We start from the raw sequence: 19,926 nt of genomic DNA on the forward strand, positions 1-19,926 counted from the left end.
GAATGTTCGCTGGCGTGCCATATATCAGTTCGTGCGCATGAGTGCTCCCGGAGTGGAGCGAGGCTCGCTCACACGTCGACGAATCCACTTACCGAGTGAAAGGTGAAAGAGAATTTGGAGTCGCAATCAACTATGCGGCCCCGGAACAAGATGGAGGGAGGGATAGACGAGAAAGAGAGATCATATATAAAGGTAGACACTGAACACTCTCTTGCGTCGCCGTGGATTAATTCCTTTGAGCTACAGGAATCGAGAGAACAGCAGCGGTCAATCAGTATATATTTCCATCGTCAAAAACTATATCTTTTGTAAGCTGGCTTGCCTTTGCTTTGCTCGATCACCCGGCTAACTCTCTTTCTCGCGCAGGCTTTTCAGAAAATGTAGTGTAAGGAAGGTCGGTGGTAGCAGCCAGGAAGGCGAGAGAGAAACTTTAATACGAGGACAGCTCGCAGTGGACGGTCAATAATCAAAGGTCAATCCTTCAACTGCCATAGCTTTTCTTTAACTTGCTTACGGACACACAGAGGGAGCGAGAGGAGACCACGCGGCCAAGAAGACGAAGATAGACTCACGCAAATAAGATCGATTCGTGAGAGCTTCCTTACACAGGTAAGCGTTGAAGACAAGTTCTTCTTTCGCTTTGGAAAAATATATCTCCGACACTCCCGGGTCTCTCTCTCTAGGTGGGTGTTGAATCGATTTGCCTCGCTGGTGTCACTCACAACTCGTGTTCGTGATATTCAAAGGTGGGCGATGGATGGACGAGCACTAGCCGAGCTCAGCGGAGTTTTATAGCGAAAACAAAGACGAGAGTAATCCGCAAGGCGAGACAACACAGTGTTCCCGTGAGCCGGAAGAAAGAACAAACTACCAACAATGGTTTTAGTCGGTTTTAGCAGTGGCCTGGATACTTCCACCGCCCTCGACATCGAAGCGATCGAAGTGAGAGCGAGGCAAGACTACTTTTTTGTGATTGACAAGGCTGGCCCATCCTCTTTTGTTCTTAGTTCCAACCAGTTTCGACAAGACCAACCGGAGCGAGATATGAAAGAGACAACAATTCTTGTATCAACCGCAAGTTTCTCGTGAACTTACATGGAGGATCAAGAAGGTACTTTCAAAAGCAAGCTCTCTAGATTTTTTTTTAATCTTTTGCTTTGGCAGTCACGCCCTGTAACTGGAAGATGATTGAGAACCGGACTACCAGTGGGGACTACGCACTCACCAGCCGAAAGAAGTCCGGAAGAAGAAACAAAGCGAGGAAGTTGCCCAGCCGACATCTCACGTAGTAGCCTCGGCGATGCTACTCGCAAGGACGCTGCCAAAGTTATTGAAGTAGTTGTCGGGCTCCGTCACGAAGCAGGAGATGATGTCGCGCAAAGTCACCACACCCACGATGCGTTGCTTGTCGTCCACGATGTGGATGCGGTGGATGCCTTTTGTGGAGAGCACGTCGATCACCTCGCCCAGGCTGGTGCTCTCCTCGCAAGTTATCGGCGGCATCATCAGCGCTGGATGGGGGTCGTGAGTGGACGACTTGGCGCTGTGCATGAAATCATACACCGTCAACTCCCTGCGCAGTAAAGAAAAAGCGAGTTACTACTTCGTCAACTAGAAGAAAATCTGTGGTTACCTCCGCCTGGAACAAAGCTCGGGTTGAAGCAACAAGAACCGGATGTCCCGCATGCTGATGTTTCCAACCAGTTCCTTCTGCTCGCCTTTCACGACCGGCAGACCGCCAACGTTCTTCTCGCGCATGAGCACGAAGGCGTCGAGTACCAACTTGTCTGCATCAATCGACACCACCTGTGGGAGCCGCGTTAGAGACATGAGGAAGAGATGGAGAAAGACAAACCTGGTCCGGGGTCATGCGAGGCAGTCCCAGTTGAAAGATACTCTTGTCGGCAATGAAGTCGAACCAGTCACGTCCGCGGCACATCGCCAGGCCCTTGACAACAGCCGACTGAGTTATCAAGTTCTTCACCGTCGGCTGGTCCTTGTCCACGATCGGGATGCTCCGGAGCCGAAACTTGGACAGCAGCAACAGAACCGTCAGCATGGTGTCGTCCGGTTGCACGGGAAGAAACGGAGCCCATCGAAACGACTTCGTGATCTCCCAGACCTGCAGAGCAAAAACGAAGGAGATACAAAAGATAAGCTGGTGGAAGACATACTACGTTACCTTGGTGGACTTGAAAGGCTCTTCGTTGAGAATGACCCGGAAGAAATCCTCGCCGAGAGAGTCCGCCGCAGTGGAAGCATTCTTTCCAGGTCCTTTGTCCGCAGCCACACCACCAGCTATGGCGGCACCCACGGCAGCAGCAGTGAGTCCCACGACAACTCCGGGTCCTGTGGCTCCGAGTGCCAGAGCTCCGAGAGCTCCAACAGCGCCGGCTCCCATTCCAGCCGCTGCTGCCGAGCCGGAGGCTAGAGCGGTGGCAGCAAGCTCGGCCTTTTCCAGCACCCAGAGGATGATCACCGAGTAGTCCACCATCCCCAAGTAACGCTCGGACCAGCGCTCCTTGGCGTCGGCGTCTGGGATCTTCACGGGTGCCGAGAAGATGTTCTTCTCCGAGAGAATTCGAACGGTGTCGGCGATGGTTGTATCAGCTGCGATCTCCACGACTGTGATCCACGATCATGCAAAGAAGTTTTTTTTTCAGTAGAGTTCCTACGATGGGAATTTCTCATACCTTCGCCAGACGGCACGTCCGGGAAGTAAGAAACTGGGATCTTCGCGAAGGCGGAGTTGAGGAGCTCCTGGATCCCTGAGGGGACGCCCCGCTGGCACAGAACCCTCTCGTGCTCGTTCCACAGCCTCACGAGCTCCGAATGTAGATCCTCCGACGCCATGGCAGTCCCTAATCCCTGATCTGTGAGAGAAACTCGCCGATCGGCAGCTGCAAGAAGAGCGCATCGGCCAAGAAATGCGAAATGCGTCGCCGCGATCTTGCTACGCGACGATCATACCTGGAATGACGTGCAAATCTCCCGCAAAGAAGAGCGCGATCACATAAACCCTAAGAAAACACTGTGAAAAGAAAGTCGCACAGTGAGAGATGAGGTGGCGGCCTTTCAGGCCACCAGCTGGGATTACAGCAAGACGACACGTGTAGAGCGAGTAAGTTCCACAGGGGTTTTCTAGGGTTTTCTTCCGATCACAGATTTCTGGATCGATTGATGTTTGCGATCACGGTATGGATCTCTACATTGCTAAATTTCTCTCGTATGTTTGTTTCCAGATGGATTTCGCGGAGATCGATAGGCACCTGGGCGCTGCATGGCTCGGCGCTGCTTTAATCTGTGTCGCGGCGGCGCTGCCAATTAAAGCGCTCCATCCTCTCCGATCTCTGGTGCTTGCCTGCTGCCGTAGAGGAAAGCTCCTCCATTCTTCTTCTTCTTCTTCGTCAAAGGTAAGCATTTAATTAATAGTTCCATAGCTAGGAAGAAATCATAGCTTTCTCCACTGGATTTTTCTCATGTCGACATACTCCACACTCCATCTATTTCAATTCACTTCCATAGCTTCCTTTCCCTTAGGTAGAAACCATAGCTTTCTCCACTGTGGATTTTTTTCTCCACACTCCACAGTGCCAACTTCAATTTTCCTTTCCATTTCAATTCACTTCCATAGCTTCCTTTCCCTTAGGTAGAAACCAACTGTGGATTTTTTCTCCACGTACTCCAACAGTGTCAACTTACATTTTCCTTGCAGAGATTCACTGTTCCACAGAGCTTCTTCACGCACTTCTACGTTGTTGGTGTGACTTGGAACACTCTTTTGCTCGCCGCGGCCACACTCTCGTCGTGCATGTGTACACTATCATCAGCATCAGATGGAATCCAGTTCTCGGCGCTGGTCGAGCAATTCACCGGGGCTGGAGCTTCCGCCGGCTCGGGCTCCATCCCGTCCATGGCCAAGCAGAAGCAACGGGGCTGGACGGTCGTCCTTTTGCTACTCCTTATGGAGCTCCAGGTGTGCCGGAGGCTTTACGAGTCCCTGATGGTTCTATCCTATGGCCCGGACGCTCGGATGCATCTCCTCGGCTACCTCGTCGGACTCTTGTGAGTAGCACTGCTTTTGGTTTTCTCGAGTTTCCGGACTTGGAGAGCTTACTTTTCTCAGCTTCTATGTGGCAGCTCCGCTCTCGCTGTGCTGCCAAGAAATCGGAGAGATCATGATCAACACTCTCGGCACGGTCTCACAGGGCCGGTTACGGAGTTCGTGCGCTTGGAACCCCGACACGCGGTGGTGGGAATGTTTCCATTACTCACCGTGGAGGCTGAACTGGTACCAGTGGCTGGGTGCGCTACTCTTTCTATGGGGGTGGTACCACCAGTACAAGTGCCATCAGATCTTGGTAAGTGCTCCTCGTTTTCTGGACTTCTGGAAAGGCCGGCTCCTTAATCGGGCTTTGCTTTTACTCTCTAGGCCTCGCTCTCGAGCGAAGAAGAGTCAGGAGAAGGCAAAACGTACGTGATACCATATGGGGACTGGTTTGACAAAGTTTCCTGTGCTCATTACCTCTCCGAGATCGTAAGTTCATTCCCCCGGAGCTTCGCATCATACTTCCGACTTAAACTCCTCTACTTTTTTTTTTGGAAAGGTCATGTACTTCGGCCTCGTGTTTGCAAGTGGAGGGACGCAAGCTACGATATGGTTTTTACTCGCCTGGGTGGTACTAAATTCTTTTTTTCTTTTTCTTTTTTTGTCGATAAAGGTGGAAATTTGATCGTGATTTTTTATTTTGTTTCGTCCAGTTCTCAAATCTCTATCTGGCCGCCAAGGAAACACATGAGTGGTATCTGTCCAAGTTCGAGAACTATCCCAAGAACAGGAAGGCGTTAATACCGTTTCTTTACTGAAGCATGGCAAGCACATATGTATATCTATGAATGTACACGACGAAGAAAGCAAAGTTTGTAAGTATACTGCCCGAGTTTGTGTCAATAAATTCCCAGGATCTTGGTACGGTGCTTTAACATGTTTTTCTTTTTACTGTAGTAATAAAAGTAAGTACTTCGCTAATCATCCCCCGCATCCAGCAGTTTTCTTTACAGTAAAAGCAGTACCACCAGGTGGGGGGGATGGCGTAAAAAACCCACACGAAGAACCAAAAACAAAAGAGAAGAGAGAAAAAGCTTCGCTTTTGGCGTCGCGATCAATCCAGATAGGATTGCATGCACACCAGGCCTTGGAGGAGCTGCATGTCATACATCAACGTGGATTCGTCACCGAGCAGCGATGATGAAAAACTCTCGACGTCGTCGATAATCTCGTCGGTGAGATTCCTGACTTGGCCGCCGCCGCCGCCGCCGTTTTGTTGATCCTGATTCGGACGATCTTCTTTCTCTCGATGATCGTGAAGAGGAGACGCTGCAGGAATCGCTACCTGCTGCTGCTGGGCGATCGTCACCTGCGGCTGGATCGCACTGCAAGAACTCGAGGGAGTGGCAGTGGTGGTGCCGAGATTAAACTCGCGCGACGAGGATGAGCTGTTGGTGGTGGCTATGGTGTCACTCCAAAGTCCACAGCTCACCTCATACAAGCTGGGGATGTTTAAGTTGCTAGCGTCAAAGATGAAGCCACTGCAAATCTCGTCCGGGGAGAGCCGCTGCTCGGGAGGATGATCTTGCTGCTGGATTTGCATTTGAGCCGCGACTTGGAGCCATAGAGACGACGTGGAGGAGGAAGAACGGTCGTGATGCCTCTCGAAGCTCGCAGTGCTGCTGCTCGAGGAGTGACGATCTGGACAAAGATCCCGCGGAGACAAAGGTCCAGTGCTTTTGATCGGAGTGGTGGTAGTGGTGGTGGCAGTAGTGGCAGTAGCGGCGGATTGGATGTTGGTGGAAAGAGATGGCTGGATGGAAGAACTCTTGGCGTTGGAGGAAGAAGAAGGAGAGGAGGACATGTTGCTCGAATCGTAGATCGGCCAGCGGTGGTGCTGGAGGGGCTGGCTCGGCGCTTGCCCGAAGCCCTGGGCGATCCTGGGAAGCAAGAATGGCCCGCGCTGGACGAGCTCCATGGTCGCCGGGAGAGGGGCCATCGGCGCCGCCAAATTCGAGGAGCACTGCGATAGCGTCGGCCCCGAGGAATAACACCCGGAGCAAGACGATGAGGAGGAAGCGAGCGGAGAAGAAGGAGAAGGAGAAGAAGAGGAAGAAGAATACTGGAAATTCGTTCTTGCTCGCGCGCCGCGCATCGCCCTGGCGGCATTGTCGTAGGCGATCGCCGCGTCCTCGGCGGTGTCGAAGGTGCCCAGCCATCGCCGCTCCTTGCTCCTGGGATCCCTGATCTCCGCCGCGTAGCGCCCCCACGGCCGCCGGCGCACGCCCCGATACCGCCCCTCGCCCGCCGGAGGAGCAAGAGGCGAAGGCTTCGCTACCACCGCCGCCGCCGCTCCATCGCTGCCATCGCATCGCGCTCGCTTCATCGCCCTAGCACACGCTCCAAGCGACTGATCAGTGGAGAAGAAATCCAAGCTAAAGAACACGGGAGAAATTTATATAAGCCCCGGCGCATATTCCCCGAATAAAAAAAAATGGCGGCGTTACCCTCAGGTGGGGAATCCACGGCCCGGGTGATGCCACGTGTCAGGTAGTCTGACGTGTCTCTATCCACCCGAGTATGATGTCCTAGGAGAGGTAGTTAATGACAAGGTGGTGGGGAATATTCATACGGGAATCTAGCCCATAAAACGTACGTCCGTGTGTGTGTGTGTGTGAGTGTGTGTGGGTTGCTTTCATGAGGGAGATTTCATTAGATTAAGTATAATAAATATTTAGTATAGTTAAGTAATGGGTACGTATCTATGTAGCACCCAAGCTGTAAAACGAGTAAGCGTTAGCAGCTTTGTGCTAATTCAAAATGATTAAGCGCAAGGTGAAAAGATAGAATATTAATCTTTTACTGGCTGGCGCAGGTTTTAACTTTACTGAGTATACAACGCCGTCGCAGGTACGTATGTCGGGGGAAGGTCGGACCGCCCGCCGCCGTCAAGTCCCCGTCAGTCAGGGGAGACGGAATAATTGTTAATAAGCGGAGAGATTCCTCCATGGAGGAATAATCTTCTCTGGCAGGTAAATTTGACAGCTCATTTCTATGGTAGAATTGCGCCAAGTTTGGGAGTCAAAAATAATTTGGAGGATGCGTTAGAGCGTCCAAGTTCTGTAGCTCAATTGGTCAGAGCGTTGGTCTTATGAGCCGAAGGTCGCGGGTTCGACCCCCGCCAGAACTAAGTCCTCTCCAAAACTAGTTAGTAATATATTTTGTTTTGGAAATATTTTGATATTTTTTATATCAAGTCAAACATTATTATTGCTTATTATTTCAGTTAAAGCTTCTATTTCGTTAGAAAATTTCTCAGCTGGTTTGTACAAGGTTTTGGTGGATTTTCCACACGTTGAAGCCGTAGCCGATACGAATGAGCAGCAGCTCGAAGAGCATATGGAGGATGCTGGTCATTCTCAGCTTGGAGCCGGGGATCTCTGTCCAGTTCACGGCAATCTCTAGCGCTGGGATCCCCAATCTCTTGCACAGGTACAAGAGCTCCACGTCGAAGCACCACCGCGTGAGCCTGAGATTGATGAAAAGTTGCTGTGCCGCGGACCTCGTGAACATCTTGAATCCACACTGGAGATGGAAGAAAATTCGGTAAATAAAGTTTCCATTTTCCATGAACACTGAAAACTATAACAACAAACCTGAGTGTCTCGGATTCCAGAGCCGGCAGCAAGGAGGACGCACAGATGGAAGCCTTTCATGAGGAAGTTCCTGTACCATTTGCGCTGCGAAAAGAAAGCCAAGTGATCTTCAGTGATGTTCAAACTTCAAGGAAGAAGAAAAGAAGGAAAGCGTATCTACCGTTGCTAGAGCTTGTTGTTCTAGATGTGCGCGTGACCCGCAGGCAACCAAGGGGACGTCAAAGATGTTTTCCACGGAAGGATCACGTAGCTTTTGTATCTTCTCCCCGTACGTCAGAATCTGCAGTGACAAAAACAAAGCAAAACAAAAGATGTAAGTGTGCCAAAACTTGCTCTTCTGATCGTCCAGGAACTTACAGCATTTTCCAGCTTTTCTAAGTTTGTGATTTTAGTTGCCCCGTCCGCATCCAGCATCAGAATGAGCTCTCCTCTAGAGCAGAGAGCTCCCTTCAACAGCACGACGCATGAATCGACGGATAGAGTTATCAAACAAGAAAGAAATACCTTGGTGACGGCGGCTCCTTTCCCGCAATTGACGCCTTGCTTGATGAGCCTCACGTTGTCCATCTTATACTTCTTGATGTAATCGAATGCTACTTTTACAGTGTTGTCTCGACTTCCATCGTCGACTATAATAATCTGCGAAAACAAAACACGATGTACAAAAAAAACTAGAAAAAAGAAGAGGAAAAAAAAAAACCACTAGAGAACTCTAAACTACTCACTTCGTAAGTGAATGACTTATTTACAGCAGCGCGGCCTTCCAGATATCTGCAAAGGAAAAAAAACGTTGAAGAATCCAAGGGAGAGAAAGATTTTCAAGGCAGAAAGATAAGTTTTTAGAACCTCAAGGTTTCGTCGAGAGTGAGAGGAAGCCTTGCCTCTTCATCAAAGGCCGGAATCACGAGAGACAAATATTTCTCGGGAGGTCCAAACACCGAAGGACATCGCACCTATTACGATACAAAAGCTCAGAAAAATTTTTGGACAAGAACATGGAGCTACCTTCTCAAGGGACGAGGGATTCTCCAAGAAACTTGGTGTTGTAGTCCTGAAAGAACAACGAGGCCTCAGCCACAAGAGAGAAAAAAAAGGCCGATCGAAGCACAAGCTTACCCGCTTCCTTGATCGAGCTTTTGCGTCCACTCCACAATGTAGCTGAGGAGCCATAGCGCGCTGGAGAACACCTGATCTCCATTCTCTCAAAAAAAAACTCGAAGAGGAAGGAGGGAGCCTTACCACGACGATAATTCCAACCAGCACTGGAGAAATCTGTGACAATGGGACCAAAAGTCCCATCTCCTCCCGGCGAGCAGGGGCTGGACGAAGAACCCTAAAACCTAAAATTTGGTCACGTCCTTTTACCCCTGGAAAAAGAGCTCGCGATTTTATACGCGATGAATTGCCCTTGCTCGTCCATTCTCCTCCTATAGCCTTGATCTTGATTCTCACACTCGGCATTTGGATTGTCATGAAGATCGATCGAGGAGAGGATTCTTAACGAATATTAAAATATCCTCTTTTTTAAAGGGAAGATAAACCCTAAACCCCAATGGCGCTTGTGTCGGTTCTTCATGGAGGTACGCTACGTCTCTCGATCGATTGTGTCATGAATCGCGATTTTGGCGGCAGGAAGATCAGCGATCGCGGGTCCAGGCATCGGCAGCAAGAGTACACATCTGGCAGGCTCTCGGCGGCATCGATGCGCGCTTGCCTCCTCTTCCTCATCGCTCAGCTCGCCTCCAGCGCCTCCATTCTCGCCCACGGCCGCCGCCAAGCTCGTTGCCGTGATTGGAGAGAATGCCGTGAGCCCCCTCCAGGAAACACCATGGCTGGAAGTCATGAACCATATGGTATGGTTTTAATTCTCCTTGATTCATCCACCTCGCTTTTCTTTCTCTTCTTTCCAGGTGAAGAGACTTCGCTGGACTGATGCTAGCTTTGAGATGCTCGTCTTCACGGACGAATCACTTCCAGAGAATCGAGAGTTCTCCTCGGCGGTCGCGAAAGCTGATATACTCCTGGGACTCGGGCTCGGAAATCCCGACACTGTAAGCTGGATCAACAGCGCGAGCTCGTCAGTGCCTACGAGGATTTGCTTCGACTCCACGGACAACTCCGGTACCTGGCTGGGAGGTGTCAAAGTTTTGCCTTTGGAGAGCCCGGTGGACCGGCTGCGCTCGATCGTCCCAGGAACGAAGCTCGCCAAAGGCTTGAAGGTTCTGGACCTTGTCACCAACGCTTGGAGCCGTCACAGCAGCGACAACGTGTGCTTCGCGCTCCTGGTTCTCATCGACTCGTACGTAGCTCCCGTGCCGCTGCTGAAAAACCTGCGAGCCACGAGCTTGTCACAAATCCAGTGCATGGCCAAGAACTGCGGGAAGGAGATTCTGGCTTGCCTCTTGGATCCAAGTTGCCGCAAGGCGCTCGACTGCCTGACGAGCTGTGCTCCAAACGACCAAGTTTGCAGCTACCGCTGTATCGTTTCGTACGAGACGCCTACGCTCGAGGCCATCTCGCTGTGCATCCTCCAGAAGAACAACTGCTTGGGACTGAGCGCCGAGATCCAGAGCCAGCCGGTGGTGAAGCCGCTAGAAAAGTTCCGGGGACAAGAACTCACTCACACTCTGGCCGAGGACATCTTCATCGGCTGGCTGGGGACACTCAAGTGGAGCTGGAGGGTGGCCGCTGGCCAGAACGCTGCCTACGATCACTTCGCAAACCAGATCCAGCTCTACTACCGCGGGACCAAGAACTCGATGTGGTACGATCCTGTGTTCCAAGTGGAGACGTTAGAGGGAGAACTGGTGTGGAGAAGAAGACACTACCGTGCTCGCAGAGGAGAGGTTCCCGGCACCTTTTACTTCACAGTTCTCGACAACGGCGTCGTCTCGAAGGAGTTCTGGCGGATAGTCGACTGCGCCGACGATCTCTCCTGGGGGCTCTTCTACTACAGTGGCGCCGCCACGGCCGCGGGGCAGTCATACTCGGGTGCCGTGCTGGTGTCGCCGGATGGAATGTGGCCCGGCGAGCAGCACAGCGAGCGAGTTAACGCAGCTCTCGGCCGCTGCGGTATTAAGTTATGGGAGATGTACACCGTCACCAACAACCGCTATGGTGACGAGGATGACGAGAGTGGAGAAGAAATTCCGCTGGGCCTTCCAGAGGGATCCAAGCTCCACCACCACTCGTCAATCGTCAGCAGCTCGCGTGGTTAGCAGCACCTATTCCGGACCGTGAGTCTTGGGAAATAAAAAAGCAGTTGAGCGACTTACTTCCACTGGTGACGAGGATGGCTACATAGCAAGCCGGGAGTTCTTGCTTCCCAGAGCTGGAGCACGAAGAAGAGCAGCAACAAGGAGGGGTGTGAGAAGTCACGCCCGTATGTTCAACGTCGGGCTGCTCTTCAAGTTGTGTGCGTTCCTCGAGGAAGCACTCAGCGCGCTCATCAGTTCTACGTTCGTTCTTGTCGCCGAGGACGAGATCTAGAGAAGCTCCCGACGTCAGTGGTAAGCAGCGAAAGATAGTTGCAAGCACTTAACTCGATGAACTCCAGCAGGACACGTCCCTCGATGGAGCAGCGAGGAGTTCCAAAGTTCCAACTCTTCCTGGCCTTTGTTCTTTCCAATGCCGCCTGCCTTCTCCACGCTGCCAATGTCCCAGCTCTGTTCATCTTCGGGGACTCGCTCATCGACGTTGGCAATAACAACTACATCAACTCACTCGCCAAAGCCGACGTCCGCTACAATGGTATCGACTACAACCACGGCGTTCCCACCGGGAGGTTCTGCAATGGTCGCACCATTCCTGATTTCCTCGGTATGGCCAACTTTGCATCCTGCCTGACCTTTCCTCTTGACTTTCAGGCGAGTACCTCGAAGTCCCCCCACCTCCAGCGTACCTGACCCCCAACTTGACGATCAAAGACATTTCTCGCGGACTAAACTACGCTTCCGGAGCTGGGGGCGTTCTGGATGCCACTGGAGCAAACTACGTAAGTTCCCACCCCTGTCAAGTACTTCTTCCTCATTGCTGCCTTGTCTTCCAGATTGCCAGGCTCTCGTTCAACCAGCAGCTCGTCTACTTCGCCGGCACGAAGCAGCGCTACGTCACGGAGCTGGGAATGGACGCGGCCAACAAGTTCCTGGCGGACTCGATCTATATGGTGGCCTTCGGAGCAAACGACTATATCAACAACTATCTCGTCACCTTCTCCCCGACCCCGTCGCTGTATAACACATCTCAGTTCCAGGACATGCTGATCTCGACGTACTCGCAGCAGATATCCGTGAGTTTTCGATGTCCTTTTCTTTCTCTTTGGTAGTTTCTTCCTTCCGCTGACTTGGTTTCTCTCGCTGGGCAGCGTCTGTACGACCTCGGAGCCAGGAAAATGGTTGTCTTTGGAGTCGGCCCACTCGGTTGCATTCCCAACCAGCTGATGAGAACCACTGACCAGAAATGCAATCCTCAAGTAAACAGCTATGTCCAAGGCTTCAACGCGGCACTCCAGAGGCAGCTCAGTGGAATTTTGCTCAAGCAGCTTCCCAAAGTCCGGTTCGCGTACGCACATGGCTACGACAGGTTCATCGACATGGTCAAGTCGCCTGCATCATATGGTACGTGTGCCTCTTCACTGAGCAAGCAGTTTTCTACGCGTTGCTTGTTCTCGCAGGTTTTAAGGTGACGGACGAAGGTTGCTGCGGGCTTGGAAGACTCAATGGCCTCCTCGCTTGCATGCCAATATCAAACCTGTGCAGTAATAGGAAAGAGTACCTGTTCTGGGATCCTTTCCATCCCACGGAAGCGGCCAACATGGTTATTGCCACCGACTTTTACAACGGGACCACAGCCTATGCGTCGCCAATCAATGTCGAAGAGCTTGCATCTGTGTCGGCCGTGGTTTAATAGCTCGTTTCAAAGCGAACCCACGCTGTTTTGATCTGAAGAGAGCAATACTTAAAATGGCTTGAACGAAACTTCTCCAACAGGAACTTACCATGAAAACTTTTGCTTGGCAGCACAGATAAACGCAGTCACGGCTTCCGAAATCTGTAACTGCTGAAAATCCTTTTGAGTTTCCAGCGGCAGTCTCTTCTTCTGAAAACACAGCCAGCATAAGCTGACTAACAAAGCAGGTATTGTACCTGGTGCTTTGCAGCATCAAATTGGTGAAACCGTGTGTTGTTTGCTTCTGGAGTTGGAGTCCAAGGACCAATGCCTTCTGTGCGTCGAACTCCGTTAGAAGAAACATTTGGATGTTTATCGTGTACAGTATCTTCCCTGCTAAACAAGAGAATAAATTAGAATCACAAACAAAAGCCAGCTTAAACCTCGGCGCTCTTTGCACGTCGGCTGGAGCTGTAGCTGGCCGTTTCGATTGCTTAGGAATCTGAGAATATAAGAAAACTCTAAGCAAAAGGTTGTAGAGGTGTTGTTAAGGCAAAGCAAAGTACCTCAGCATGATGGTCACCCCCGGAGACGAACCTTATCCTTTGTGGGATGAACTTCTTTCCACCATATATCGGATTTAAAGCTCTGAGCTTTCCACCATTGGAGAAGATGGACCACTTCAACTCCGCTCGCAAGGCACGTCGGTTGGCCCTCGACTGCCTTGTTCGATGGAGCCTGAACGGCCATCGACTTCTCTCTGGAGCCTTCTCAGTACTGACCATAGATTCCCGGGCTCTAAGCAGTTCCTGGCCACGCTTGGAGCACAGATCAACCACCTCGGCCAGTTTCGAGGACACCAGAAGGGACTCGTGAACCCCCTTGAACAAGTCTGTCACGTCCTCCGCGATATTGACACCTTTCTTCTTGAGCTTGAGGAAGCAAGCACGGTTTCGGTTGTCTTCCTGTTCTACAGGCTTCGCGTTTTCCTGCAAAACCTCCTCTATATCCGCGCCCTCGTAGTCAGACGAGCAAGTGCTTGGTGCATCCTCAGCAGCTTCATTGTTGTCTGGCATGCCATTCTGAACGTAGTCCTTGAAAACATCGTTCTCTTCCTCGTCGTCGCTCGCTGCCAAATCTTCGTCAACTTCCTTCGCAGCTGGGAGTTTCTTCGGTGATCCCCCCGACTTTCTTGGTGTGTCGAGCGAGCTTGGAGCAGTGAAACACCTCTTATCCTCGACAAACTTTCTCGTTATAGGAAAATCTACATCCGTTGAGCAGACCGCACTATCAACACACGCATGCTGGACTCCCTGGAGATCGGTTGCATTTTCCACCACGCTCTTTCTTGGTGAAAAAGTGTGAAGCTGATTGCTCTGAGCGTTCGAAGTGTTGTCCGGAAAGACCTTCTCAGCTGCTGCAGCAATCTCAGAAGTGGTATTTACTACCACTGGTGCAGTCACGGGCCTAGCATGGCTGCTACTTAAACTATGCTTACTGCTCGTTGATTTCAAGCAGCCTGACGTGAACTCTTCGTCTTTGATCCTCGATTTGGAGCTCCGCAAGTGCAAAGATACCTGCTCTGTTTCGTCAAAGTTGCTGCTCAGCCCCTTGGTGTCAGCTATATTCAGCTTCGTGTATAAGTTCCTCTCCAGTGCCAGTAGAGCCTTCACACTGGCTTGTCTAAACCACAGTGGCTTCGCTCTTTCGGACGTCAAAACTGGTCCAGCTGAAGCGGGTCTGAACCGAATTTCCTGTAGCGAGGGCCTGGCCGGAGGAACATCTTCCTTATGCAAGTTTTTCTCGTCCTGGTCACAAGCAACGGCACGGTGCTTACTTCCGGCTTTGATAAGCTCTTCGTCATGAAAGGAGTGGCCAAAGTCGCACGGAGCACCCTGCCAACTCTGCTGCTTACTCTTGCCCCTCTTCGGTGGAGACTCAAACGCAGGACCATCTCGCGAAGAAGACTTGCTACCATCGTCGACGGAACCGTCCATATCATAGAGCTCACTCTTGCTCCTGGCTTTTCTCGCAGGAGACTCATCTCTAGCAGACCAAGGCCTCTTTGCAAGAAGACTACTCTCCTTGGCACAGCGACCTTCTCTAGCCGAAAACGGTCTCTCTTGATGCCTGCTTTTACTGCGGGGCTTCTCAAAGCAGTCCTTTTCTCTGGAATACCTCTCAACGCACTCCCTGCTACAGCTCCTTCCACCACAGCTATTTTCTTTACTACTCCTTCCACTCCACTGCTTACTATTCCTCTTTGCATTCCTCGATCCCCCGGCAGAACGATTCCATCCTCTTTCTCTGCATTTCTCGAAATCCCTGCTCGACTGTCCTTCCCTGGAAATCCTATCGCTACTACTACAGGTAGCATTCTCGTGTTTGTCCCTTTCTCTACGTCTGTCTAGACTATTTTGATCCTTGCCAGGATTCTCAGCTCCTCCATCCAAATCCTCACTGATCTTGTTGTATTCCCGGATCGTCTCCAGCAGCTCTTCCACGGGATCCTTCGCCGGCCGCTGCGGCTTACGCAAGCACTGCCGCTCGCGAACCCTGTAACCATATAGACCACGCACCTTGCTCCTGCGCACGAGATCGCTGAAGACATCCAGCTCCATCGGCGCATTGGAGGCGATGAGCCGCAGCAGCACCGGACTGATGTAATGCGGCGCGGAGGAATCCGGGCGCCGCCGATGCTGATCCATCCGGGGCGCACAAGCATCTCGATCGTCCCTCCAGCGCTGTGGCGCAGCAGCGCCACTCCTCTCCTTGTAGCGCGGCGTCGTGGGGAGCGCGATAATCGCCCCTTGCATCGCATCGCCCTAGCTAAGCCCTAGCCCTAAACTTTTGAAGATACGCGCCATAACGGAAATATTCCAATACCGTACGGACACAACGGAAGAAAAAGAAAAAAATAATAGAAAGAATTTCTCTTGTTCTTCGTCTCTCTCTTCGTCTCTCTTGTTCTTCGTCTCTTTCTGCCTCCTCCCCGGTCGATCGATCATCTCGCGCAAACACTCGATATCTTCACCATCAGTTACACAACAGGGATGATCTCATCGTCTTCTTCCATCCTTGTTCATCGTCTTCGTCGTTGTCTTCCTCAATCGTATTCTCGTCAATAAGTTCGACCATTTTGCACTGCTGCTGCTACCTTGCGAGTTGCTGTCATGCCGCTGATGCTCTTGGCCTCCGTCGCTGCTGCTGCTGCCGCCGCCGCCGCCGCCTTGGGTTGGACTGCCACAAACTCGCCAGTGTTATCCTTCTTATCATCTCGGTCGGACTTAGCAAACGTTCTCCTCCCATAAGAATAAACAGAGGCTGTGTATTGCTGGAGAGAGCTGCTGATGCTCGCGCTTTTCACTAACCTTCTCGCATCAACCGTGTCTCGGGTCACGACCGACACTCCGGAGTTCACCACTTTGCCTGGCTTTGCTGCCAAACCACCTGTGGAGACGCAAACCGTCAGGGCGATACATCGTCTCGGGCACTTAACTTGCCTTGGTAACCACCTTTCTGTGGCGCTCTAGTCGACTTCTCCTGCTGAGGCTTCTCCGAGAACTTCCCCGAGTCGTGGTATTCTCGTTCCTTGCTAGAACAGTCACTTGCAGCAGCAGCAGTGCTGGAGTACACCGTCGCCGGCCTGTTATGTTGATGCGTTTTAGGATGACGTTTACAATGAAGAGGAAAGCTTCAAACCTGGGAAGCGATGCATGGTGGCGCTCCACAGCAGCATTATTGTGACCACCTTTACCGTAGTGCTCCTCAAGCTGAGCGAACTGCCGTTTGAACTGGTCGACAGCACTGCAATTGCACGATTATTAGCGGAAATGGAAAACTTGGCAGTCAGACCTTGGATACATGAAGTTAGCATGATCAGTTCCGTTGAGATACTCCTCTAGCATTTGAGGATGATACTCAAGTATCTGAAGCAGAGGGTAAAGTATCAGTATCAAAAAACTCTCTGGCACACGACACTGGCCTACCTCACGATAAATTAATTCCCTCACATCGTCCTTACTGATTCTTCGGCGCTCAAATTCAAACTCCATTTTTGTTATAGGTTGTGCAGAGGGCTCGCGCTCTACTTTCGCCAGTCCCCTGAAGTATGGATCTGCTAAAGCCTGATAAAAAACAGACAAACTTAACAACCTGCTCATAAAAAATCTGGAGAAATATATTTACCTCCTCAGCCGTCGGTCGATCCTTAGGATCAAAAGCTAACAATCTCTCAAGAAGCCTCAGCGCCAAGGGATCAGCATTCGGAAACTTCTGAGTAAATGGAATCGCCGTCTTTTTTCGCATCCCACTAAGATATCTTCTAGCCTTCTCATTTCGAACCTGGAATATTCAAAAGTTACGGGCGATCACACAAACAATAAAGTCTAACCCTGGCAACAGATTCAGCCGACGGCGTTCCGAGCATATCTGTCATGAGGTCTAATTGGTGTACTACGTTCTTTCCAGGAAAAAGCGGCTTTCCTGTCAAGATTTCAGCGAATATACAGCCAATACTCCAGATATCAATTGCTGGCGTGTACTGCAGACCACAAAGTAAACATTAGACTCTACTTGGAGTTACACTTCAATGTCACAATCACCTTGGAAAAGAAGGAGCCACATAGTTCGGGGGCTCGGTACCACCTAGTCGCAACATAATCCTTGAAAAAAAGGAGAGTCAGATATGTCCATCCTTTGTTTGATGCACTTACTGTCCAAAAGATGGCCGTCGGAGCATCGTTAAAAGCAACTCGAGCAAGTCCAAAATCACAGATTTTTAGCTTGCAGTCGGCATTCGCAAGAATGTTTTTTGGCTTCAAATCTCGATGGAACACATTCGCTGCATCAAGAGCACAGAAGAAACAGAGAATTGCACACTGAAGAATAACCAAGAAGTTGCAAACCTGTGTGAATATACTTCAGAGCTCGTAGCAGCTGATAAAGAAAAAACTGGTAGTGTTCCGGTGTCAGATCGTCATTTGCTTTGATCACTTGATGCAGATCCGACTCCATCAGCTCAAAGACAACGTAAATGTCCTTGAACTCCCGTCGGGAGGGTGGCAGCATGATGTGCTTGATCTCCACGATATCCGGGTGCCTCAGCAGCCTGAGAAGCTTGATTTCACGTAAAATGCGAGTAGCATCTGAAACGTGCTCAAATATGTCGTTGATCTTCTTGATGGCAACCTTATCTCCAGTATGCATATCAGTAGCCGAGCAGACGACACCATAGCTGCCCTTGCCTATAACCTCTAGGATTTTGTAACGACTTGCTTCACCATACTCAGTGAAGAACTCAGTCTCAGCCATAGTCTGCGGAGCCCACAAGAAGCAAACGAATCAAAACCACCACCAAGTGAACAGTAAGAAACTACCTAGCTATGGAAGCTCCAAAGCGGAAAAACAAAATGGAAAAGAGGATAAAACACTCCACTCACTGTCTCACCTTGCGACGCGAATCAGCTCCCTGCTGCATAGCGTGATGCCCTGTAAGGGATTGCTGCAAGCGCAGGTGGCGCTGAGATCCGGAATTGTTTGGCCCAGACGAGGCCTCTGCTGGAGGAGGAGAATTGTCAACTTGAGCCAAGCGCCGATTGATCCAATGCCGAAAACCCTCTAAGAGGGTGCCACCCATGTGCTGCCCAGCAATGCCGCGACGCAAGAGCAAGCATCCAGTGATGATCCACCGCAGCGGCCCCTCAATCCCCAGGCTTCCCACAAAACATCCTTGTTCTTGACAGCGCTAGCTTCCACAAGCTGGGAATTCCCAAATCGCGGCACCCCCCTCGTGTCCCAGATAGAAGAATTCTGGCAATTCGGCGATGGCAACCGGCAGCGGCAACAGCAGGTATCGAACCCCTCCGCCGCTTGTCTCATCCCCACGCCCTAATCCCGGATTCCCCCAAAATGCAGCTCCTCCCTCGCCCCAGCCGCCGCAAGATCCCTGCGCCGCCCCGAAATATCGATCTCCCTGCTCGGCCCTAGCCCCGGATCACCAGATCGTGGCACAGCGCCCTCGCCGGCGCCAGATCGAGCGCCACCATACCTATCGCAGACGCGCCGAGGCCAGCCGCGATCTACCTAGAGCTCGCGAGGCGCCAGATCAAGCACTCGCCCACCGACGACGCGACGCGCACAAAGAAATGGAAGATGAACGACACACCACCACAGCCAAAGCATAAGAAAGAGAGAGGAAGAAAAAAAGGGCAGTAAATCGATTACTTGCCTTTTTTTACTACCACCGTAACACGTGACCTACCTTTTTAAATTCCATGCTGGCCATCCGACGGCCCTGGCGCCTGCCACCTCCGCGCGCGATTCACCCCGAGCGTCGATAGGAAAATCGTGTCTTTTTACCAATTTACGAATTAATCATTGATGCCGAAGCAACGGCCACGATGAACGCTTGTGGTGGAATGGGCAGGCCGGGGTTGACAACGCTCCCAACTGATTGGTTAGCTGCAAAACATGGCTTTATCGCTGGAGCCACTCACTCTCGCACAACTTACAACTTTTTTTTATATTTCAGGTCAAAATTTTCGGACATTCAAACCATTGCTTTTGTGACTTGATTTGGGTGCAGGATCCAATCCAAGCCTCCCAATGGCACCAAAACACAAAGGTTTGCGCACCCAAATGTGGAGAATTCCATTTCTTGGCTTTCCAGGCATGCCATAAGTTGCTTTAAAGAGGCGTTAAACCCTCTTGGTTTTGGAGAGGGACGCGCGACCAAAGCTCCTCACAGGGCTGCATTGCAACAACCCTTCGCAAGGAAAGAAAAAACTGCCAAAGTTTTGCTGGAAATTCAAGAGTGTTGCACTTGCTTTCCGAGACAATCCAGAAACTTGTGGTACTCTTGCTGCGTGTCTGGCTTTGAGAAGTCCAGGTGCGGCAGAGTTTTCAGCATGTGCTGCTCTTTTATAAAAACAGCATGGTGGTTGTGAGGAATAGAATCCAGATTTCCATTCCCATTTTGTGTTTCAAAAACTTTATAGTTGCGATTCAATGAACAAAGAACAGCTAGCTCAGGAGAAGCATATACATATAAATCACACCAATCTTGGCTAGTGCCACTTAATAGACTAGCAAGCAATTATCTTGTTGGCATTTCAGTTTTCTTTAATAAACTAATGGCAATATGCTTAGATTGGTAAATTTTGATAAATTAGCAAAGTAAGTAAAACAATATTCTTCTGTATTCAAAAGTTGTTTTTTTTCTTGGAACTTTTCTTAACCCTGTTTGAGGAATCTTTAATTTATTAATTTAGGATTTTTACTCTACTTTAACTCTTCTTAAACAAGTTAACTCAATATATAGTTTGAACAACAAGA

The 19,926-nt window shown here is 50.7% G+C and overlaps 7 protein-coding genes, 2 long non-coding RNA genes and 1 other non-coding gene across 20 annotated transcripts; 5 read left to right on the forward strand and 5 right to left on the reverse strand.

The window, feature by feature from the left end:
• Positions 1–75: 75 nt before the first annotated feature.
• On the forward strand, positions 76–1,168 carry LOC112346963. 4 transcript variants are annotated; one of them, XR_002992631.1, is made up of 4 exons: positions 76–192; positions 247–472; positions 525–683; positions 747–1,168. It is a non-coding gene; the product is annotated as an uncharacterized LOC112346963 (long non-coding RNA). The 4 variants fall into 4 exon arrangements; XR_002992632.1 differs by having other exon boundaries at positions 247–308; positions 367–683; XR_002992630.1 differs by having other exon boundaries at positions 247–683.
• LOC9642245 (SNF1-related protein kinase regulatory subunit gamma-1-like) lies at positions 1,116–3,139 on the reverse strand. The gene is made up of 6 exons (XM_002961106.2): positions 2,971–3,139; positions 2,694–2,900; positions 2,183–2,625; positions 1,856–2,122; positions 1,634–1,806; positions 1,116–1,573 (listed from the first exon to the last, which is right to left on the reverse strand). The coding sequence occupies exons 2-6, from the start codon at positions 2,851–2,853 to the stop codon at positions 1,282–1,284; spliced, it is 1,335 nt and encodes a 444-aa protein (XP_002961152.1). The 5' UTR covers positions 2,854–2,900; positions 2,971–3,139; the 3' UTR covers positions 1,116–1,281.
• A 3-nt stretch (positions 3,140–3,142) lies between these two features.
• Positions 3,143–5,029, forward strand: LOC9632511 (polyprenol reductase 2). Of its 4 annotated transcripts, none has more exons than XM_024676971.1 (7): positions 3,143–3,195; positions 3,243–3,413; positions 3,716–4,065; positions 4,127–4,361; positions 4,433–4,537; positions 4,608–4,679; positions 4,762–4,985. In XM_024676971.1, the coding sequence occupies exons 1-7, from the start codon at positions 3,181–3,183 to the stop codon at positions 4,864–4,866; spliced, it is 1,053 nt and encodes a 350-aa protein (XP_024532739.1). In that variant the 5' UTR covers positions 3,143–3,180; the 3' UTR covers positions 4,867–4,985. The 4 variants fall into 4 exon arrangements, 2 of the variants coding, with proteins under 2 accessions (XP_024532739.1, XP_024532732.1); XR_002992622.1 differs by adding an exon at positions 5,006–5,029 and having other exon boundaries at positions 3,151–3,413; positions 4,762–4,923; XR_002992624.1 differs by having other exon boundaries at positions 3,151–3,413; positions 4,141–4,361.
• Positions 5,030–7,164: 2,135 nt separating this feature from the next.
• TRNAI-UAU lies at positions 7,165–7,238 on the forward strand. The gene has a single exon. It is a non-coding gene; the product is annotated as a tRNA-Ile (tRNA).
• Positions 7,239–7,291: 53 nt separating this feature from the next.
• Positions 7,292–9,186, reverse strand: LOC9642246 (dolichyl-phosphate beta-glucosyltransferase). Its single transcript, XM_024670635.1, has 10 exons — positions 8,944–9,186; positions 8,821–8,891; positions 8,710–8,755; positions 8,551–8,657; positions 8,430–8,475; positions 8,209–8,343; positions 8,062–8,151; positions 7,865–7,984; positions 7,705–7,788; positions 7,292–7,633 (listed from the first exon to the last, which is right to left on the reverse strand). The coding sequence occupies exons 1-10, from the start codon at positions 9,175–9,177 to the stop codon at positions 7,364–7,366; spliced, it is 1,203 nt and encodes a 400-aa protein (XP_024526403.1). The 5' UTR covers positions 9,178–9,186; the 3' UTR covers positions 7,292–7,363.
• A 39-nt stretch (positions 9,187–9,225) lies between these two features.
• On the forward strand, positions 9,226–10,974 carry LOC9632513 (violaxanthin de-epoxidase, chloroplastic). The gene is made up of 3 exons (XM_002960458.2): positions 9,226–9,284; positions 9,337–9,557; positions 9,615–10,974. Exons 1-3 carry the CDS (start codon positions 9,257–9,259, stop codon positions 10,920–10,922), a joined length of 1,557 nt encoding a protein of 518 aa, XP_002960504.2. The 5' UTR covers positions 9,226–9,256; the 3' UTR covers positions 10,923–10,974.
• Positions 10,750–11,090, reverse strand: LOC112344967. The gene is made up of 2 exons (XR_002991919.1): positions 10,980–11,090; positions 10,750–10,928 (listed from the first exon to the last, which is right to left on the reverse strand). It is a non-coding gene; the product is annotated as an uncharacterized LOC112344967 (long non-coding RNA).
• LOC9632514 (GDSL esterase/lipase 7) lies at positions 11,084–12,694 on the forward strand. 4 transcript variants are annotated; one of them, XM_002960459.2, is made up of 5 exons: positions 11,084–11,523; positions 11,571–11,698; positions 11,753–11,992; positions 12,068–12,320; positions 12,377–12,694. In XM_002960459.2, the coding sequence occupies exons 1-5, from the start codon at positions 11,250–11,252 to the stop codon at positions 12,607–12,609; spliced, it is 1,128 nt and encodes a 375-aa protein (XP_002960505.2). In that variant the 5' UTR covers positions 11,084–11,249; the 3' UTR covers positions 12,610–12,694. The 4 variants fall into 4 exon arrangements, with proteins under 4 accessions (XP_002960505.2, XP_024526415.1, XP_024526421.1 ...); XM_024670647.1 differs by having other exon boundaries at positions 11,084–11,213; positions 11,261–11,523; positions 11,571–11,992; XM_024670653.1 differs by having other exon boundaries at positions 11,084–11,213; positions 11,264–11,523; positions 11,571–11,992.
• LOC112344931 lies at positions 12,561–15,434 on the reverse strand. Of its 2 annotated transcripts, none has more exons than XM_024670586.1 (5): positions 13,158–15,434; positions 13,035–13,093; positions 12,849–12,984; positions 12,701–12,801; positions 12,561–12,644 (listed from the first exon to the last, which is right to left on the reverse strand). In XM_024670586.1, coding segments are annotated over exons 1-5 (2,547 nt in total). In that variant the 5' UTR covers positions 15,408–15,434; the 3' UTR covers positions 12,561–12,643. The 2 variants fall into 2 exon arrangements, with proteins under 2 accessions (XP_024526354.1, XP_024526346.1); XM_024670578.1 differs by having other exon boundaries at positions 12,849–12,987.
• A 23-nt stretch (positions 15,435–15,457) lies between these two features.
• LOC9642247 (mitogen-activated protein kinase 15) lies at positions 15,458–18,360 on the reverse strand. Its single transcript, XM_002961109.2, has 11 exons — positions 18,041–18,360; positions 17,499–17,907; positions 17,307–17,434; positions 17,196–17,255; positions 16,985–17,134; positions 16,780–16,935; positions 16,581–16,718; positions 16,447–16,520; positions 16,294–16,398; positions 16,095–16,237; positions 15,458–16,041 (listed from the first exon to the last, which is right to left on the reverse strand). Exons 1-11 carry the CDS (start codon positions 18,227–18,229, stop codon positions 15,713–15,715), a joined length of 1,881 nt encoding a protein of 626 aa, XP_002961155.2. The 5' UTR covers positions 18,230–18,360; the 3' UTR covers positions 15,458–15,712.
• Between the last annotated feature and the right edge of the window lie 1,566 nt (positions 18,361–19,926).

This window comes from Selaginella moellendorffii, unplaced genomic scaffold (assembly GCF_000143415.4).
Source record: "Selaginella moellendorffii unplaced genomic scaffold, v1.0 SELMOscaffold_0, whole genome shotgun sequence".
NCBI classification, from domain to species: Eukaryota; Viridiplantae; Streptophyta; class Lycopodiopsida; order Selaginellales; family Selaginellaceae; genus Selaginella; species Selaginella moellendorffii.

Coding starts and splice junctions, on each gene's coding strand:
- LOC9642245 (XM_002961106.2), bottom strand. CDS start 2,853: ATGGCGTCGGAGGATCTACATTCGGAGCTCGTGAGGCTGTGGAACGAG. Junction 2,123..2,182: donor AGCCTTTCAAGTCCACCAAG/GTAACGTAGTAT, acceptor TTTGCTCTGCAG/GTCTGGGAGATCACGAAGTC. Junction 1,574..1,633: donor GAGCTTTGTTCCAGGCGGAG/GTAACCACAGAT, acceptor TTTACTGCGCAG/GGAGTTGACGGTGTATGATT.
- LOC9632511 (XM_024676964.1), top strand. CDS start 3,198: ATGGATCTCTACATTGCTAAATTTCTCTCGTATGTTTGTTTCCAGATG. Junction 4,362..4,432: donor ACAAGTGCCATCAGATCTTG/GTAAGTGCTCCT, acceptor TTTACTCTCTAG/GCCTCGCTCTCGAGCGAAGA. Junction 4,680..4,761: donor GGTTTTTACTCGCCTGGGTG/GTACTAAATTCT, acceptor TGTTTCGTCCAG/TTCTCAAATCTCTATCTGGC.
- LOC9642246 (XM_024670635.1), bottom strand. CDS start 9,177: ATGACAATCCAAATGCCGAGTGTGAGAATCAAGATCAAGGCTATAGGA. Junction 8,152..8,208: donor AAGGAGCCGCCGTCACCAAG/GTATTTCTTTCT, acceptor GTGCTGTTGAAG/GGAGCTCTCTGCTCTAGAGG. Junction 7,789..7,864: donor AACAACAAGCTCTAGCAACG/GTAGATACGCTT, acceptor TTCTTTTCGCAG/CGCAAATGGTACAGGAACTT.
- LOC9632513 (XM_002960458.2), top strand. CDS start 9,257: ATGGCGCTTGTGTCGGTTCTTCATGGAG. Junction 9,285..9,336: donor TGTGTCGGTTCTTCATGGAG/GTACGCTACGTC, acceptor TTTTGGCGGCAG/GAAGATCAGCGATCGCGGGT. Junction 9,558..9,614: donor TGGAAGTCATGAACCATATG/GTATGGTTTTAA, acceptor TCTTCTTTCCAG/GTGAAGAGACTTCGCTGGAC.
- LOC9632514 (XM_024670641.1), top strand. CDS start 11,250: ATGAACTCCAGCAGGACACGTCCCTCGATGGAGCAGCGAGGAGTTCCA. Junction 11,524..11,570: donor CACCATTCCTGATTTCCTCG/GTATGGCCAACT, acceptor CTTGACTTTCAG/GCGAGTACCTCGAAGTCCCC. Junction 12,321..12,376: donor CAAGTCGCCTGCATCATATG/GTACGTGTGCCT, acceptor TTGTTCTCGCAG/GTTTTAAGGTGACGGACGAA.
- LOC112344931 (XM_024670578.1), bottom strand. CDS start 15,407: ATGCAAGGGGCGATTATCGCGCTCCCCACGACGCCGCGCTACAAGGAG. Junction 13,094..13,157: donor GGGGTGACCATCATGCTGAG/GTACTTTGCTTT, acceptor TTATATTCTCAG/ATTCCTAAGCAATCGAAACG. Junction 12,988..13,034: donor GACGTGCAAAGAGCGCCGAG/GTTTAAGCTGGC, acceptor TCTCTTGTTTAG/CAGGGAAGATACTGTACACG.
- LOC9642247 (XM_002961109.2), bottom strand. CDS start 18,229: ATGGGTGGCACCCTCTTAGAGGGTTTTCGGCATTGGATCAATCGGCGC. Junction 17,435..17,498: donor TCTGAAGTATATTCACACAG/GTTTGCAACTTC, acceptor CTCTTGATGCAG/CGAATGTGTTCCATCGAGAT. Junction 16,719..16,779: donor ATCGACCGACGGCTGAGGAG/GTAAATATATTT, acceptor GTTTTTTATCAG/GCTTTAGCAGATCCATACTT.